Consider the following 3201-nt stretch of genomic DNA (forward strand, 5'->3'; position numbering starts at 1 on the left):
CCTCGCACTGTTCTGAGAGATGGGTATAGTTAAGAGCACGTAGCACTTCCCAAAGGTGCCAGCTTAGGCGGTAGTCCAAAGGATCTGCAGTTATGCTTCGGGGTTCCAACAGCTGATTGAGATCATAATGTCTGAGGAGAAGAAAGCATTCAGTCAGGATACTCAGCTGGAAGGTCACCTGTTCTGAACAGGTTAACTATTCTGTGTCTCAGGAGACAATGAAAGAACCAGAGGGCAAAGTATTATCAGTAGCCCCTACACAGATACCAGATACCTCTCAGGAGAGTGTCATCTAACAGGCTTGTTGGAACTGGTTTAACCTATCCATTTTACCATTCCAGCATATGGACTTTTACAATTTCCATTCTTCCTAACCTTTATTATTATAGTATCTGCTACTTTATTTTCTTTTGGTTTTTTAAAATGGTTTCTCCATATAGCCCTGGCTGTTCTTAGACTCACTGAGATCTGACTGCCTCTGACACCCAAGTGCTGGGGTTTAAAGGTATGCACAACTACCACTACCTGGCTTAACACTTCTATGAAGTGAAATTGCTGAGTAATGGTGGCGAATGCCTTTAATCCCAGTGCTTGAGAGTCAGAGGGAAGCAGATCTCAGTGAGTTTGAGGGCCAGCTTGGTCTACAGAACTAGTTCCAGAACAGACAGGGCTGTTACACCGAGAAACTATGTCTCAAAAAACCAAAAGGAAACAAAACAAAACAAAAAACTAACAAACAAAAAAACCAAATCAAACAAAACAAAAAAACTTCTGGATTGGCAAGATGGCTCCGGGTTATTGCTCTTACTTCCAAGTCTGCCAACTTGAAATTCAATCCCAGGACCCATGCATGTAGTGGAAAGAGTGAATGAGCTCTCTTAAGGTGTCCTCTAACTCACATAAGCACAAACATGCAAATGAACTAAAACAAAAACCCTTCTCATTTGTTAAAAAAAAAAATTATATATATATATATATATATATATATGTATGTATGTATATCTGGGAGGTCATGATGCTTGCCTTTAAACCCAGCATTCAGGAGGCAGAGGCAGGTGGATCTTTGAGTTTAAGGGCAGACTGGTCTACAGAGTGAGTTCTAGGACAGCCAAGGCTACACAGAGAAATCCTGTTTCAGGAAAACAAAAAACCACAATTCATTATAATTTTATATATTATCTCCAACCAAAATATATAAAAATGTATCACAACACAGAAAGCATTAAGGAAAAAAACAGCTAAGGGGACAGGAAATAGCTCAGTGCTTAAGAACACTTACTGCTTTTGCAATGCACTGGTACTCACTTCCCAACACCCAGTTGGCGGCTCACAACCATCTGTAACTCTAGTTCTTGGTAATCTGCCACCCTCTTCTGACCGCTAATGGCACCAAACACTTGAATGTTACATTTATACACACAGCCAAAATTGGTCACATACATAAAATACAGTAATTAAATAGTAGGCCAGGCACATTTAGTCACAAGTATTCACAAGCAGAGGTCAGCCTGGTCTACAAGTGAGTTCAGGACAGCCAGGGCTGTAACCTCTACCCAGCCCATTCTCTTTCTTATTAAGAACTTATTTCATGGAGGCACAATATTATAATCCTAACTCATGGGAGAGTGAATTCTAGGCCAGTCTACTTAGAAACCCCATTTCAAACTACCAAAATAAAGAAAAATATATAATATATACAACACATAGAGAGTACCTCTATAAACCATACCAAATTCTGAAGAGGATGCCCAGCAGTTAGAGAGTTTACAGGTCACCAGTGAGAATGTGCAGTAACAAGCATTCTTGTTACACTGCCCTGGGGACTGAAACTTTTGGGCTTTTCTGAACCACTCTCACCTCAGTCTCCCAAGTAGCTGTGACTTGTGCTGTTAACGCAGCAAGTTTTGTAAATATCCACAGCAGCCTTCTCCCTAACAGCCAAACCAACAATATTTACCCACCAGCAAACCAGTATGTAAATTATGCAAAAGTCCGTAGTACCGAAAACAAGTATCTACCCCAAACCAACTTCTGCTGTTCACATTAACACGGATAAATCTCACCATTATGCTGAATGAGAAGACAACAGGCAGGAAAGAATACAAATGATTTCAACTATATAAGTTCCTGAAACAACAATATTAATTTATAGTAACAATACTTCCCTAAAAATTTAGGATTGAGGATTATTCCCTAAATCACATTAGGAAGTTTATGTAGTGATAGAAATGTGTGTGCTGTGTTGACAGTTTGCTGTGATAATTCCTACCACTGCATCCTTATTTATCTCAAATTACATTGATTTAAGTGATTACCATCCTTGGCCTAGTTTACCTGTCACTGTAGAGTTTCAGAAGATGAAAGCAAACATCCTGAAGTGGTCTCCTGGAGTCTTTTTCTTCCTCTATCATACAGCCACAGCCCTCCAGGTAAGAGGGAAGAGGGGAGCAGGCATATTTATCACCCTCAGAAGTATTCTGAAAAGAGAAAATTTGGTATTTTGTTTTTTTGAGACAGCCCTGGCTGTCCTGGAACTCAGAAATCTGCCTGCCTCTGCCTCCCAAGTGCTGGGATTAAAGGCGTGCGCCACCACCGCCTGGCAAAGAAAAAATTTGAAAAAGCATTTTAACAGTTCTTTTCAATCTGTAGTATCATGTCTCAATTATTAAGACACCTGTATAGACAAGGTCGTCTCTTTCTGTCAGTGGTTCTCAGCCTTCCTAATGCTGAAACCCATTAATACAATTCCTCATGTTGTGGTGACCCTAACCATAAAGTTATTTTCATTGTCATTTCATAAGTGCTACTGTTGTGAACCGTAATGTAAAAATATCTGTTTCTCTCATAGTCTTAGGTGACCCCTGTGAAAGGGTTGTTTGACCTCCAAAGGGGCCATGACCCACAGATTGAGAACAGCTATTCTAAGTAGTCCTTGGTGGCCTGGAACTTGCTATTTAGTTCTAGGCTGGCCTAGAACTCATAGCGATCCACCTGCCTGCAAGCACTGGTAGTAAAGGGGTGCACCACATCTGGCTCAAAACAACCTTTTAACTTCAATAATGCCAAAGGATGTAAGATATGACATTGAAGAATTTCAGCTTAAATGTTAATAAAGGGGAAATTAAGCCTGATGTCAGGCTTAAGCAATTCCCAAAGGGATAAGCTAGTCTTAAAAATGAAAAACCATTTCATGTAGAAGCA

The 3201-nt window shown here is 40.1% G+C and overlaps 1 protein-coding gene across 1 annotated transcript in view; it reads right to left on the minus strand.

Annotated features, from left to right (window-relative positions):
- LOC116101303 (nuclear pore complex protein Nup98-Nup96-like) overlaps positions 1-3201 on the minus strand; it is a 16816-nt gene that overhangs the window by 7945 nt on the left and 5670 nt on the right. Inside the window, exons 5-6 of the mRNA XM_031384900.1 lie at positions 2335-2477; positions 47-131 (exon numbers count right to left, since the gene is read on the minus strand). Coding sequence (XP_031240760.1) covers positions 47-131; positions 2335-2477 — 228 coding nt within the window. The remainder of the gene's footprint in view (positions 1-46; positions 132-2334; positions 2478-3201) is intronic.

The sequence above is a fragment of the Mastomys coucha genome, unplaced genomic scaffold (assembly GCF_008632895.1).
Source record: "Mastomys coucha isolate ucsf_1 unplaced genomic scaffold, UCSF_Mcou_1 pScaffold21, whole genome shotgun sequence".
Classification (NCBI taxonomy): Eukaryota; Metazoa; Chordata; class Mammalia; order Rodentia; family Muridae; genus Mastomys; species Mastomys coucha.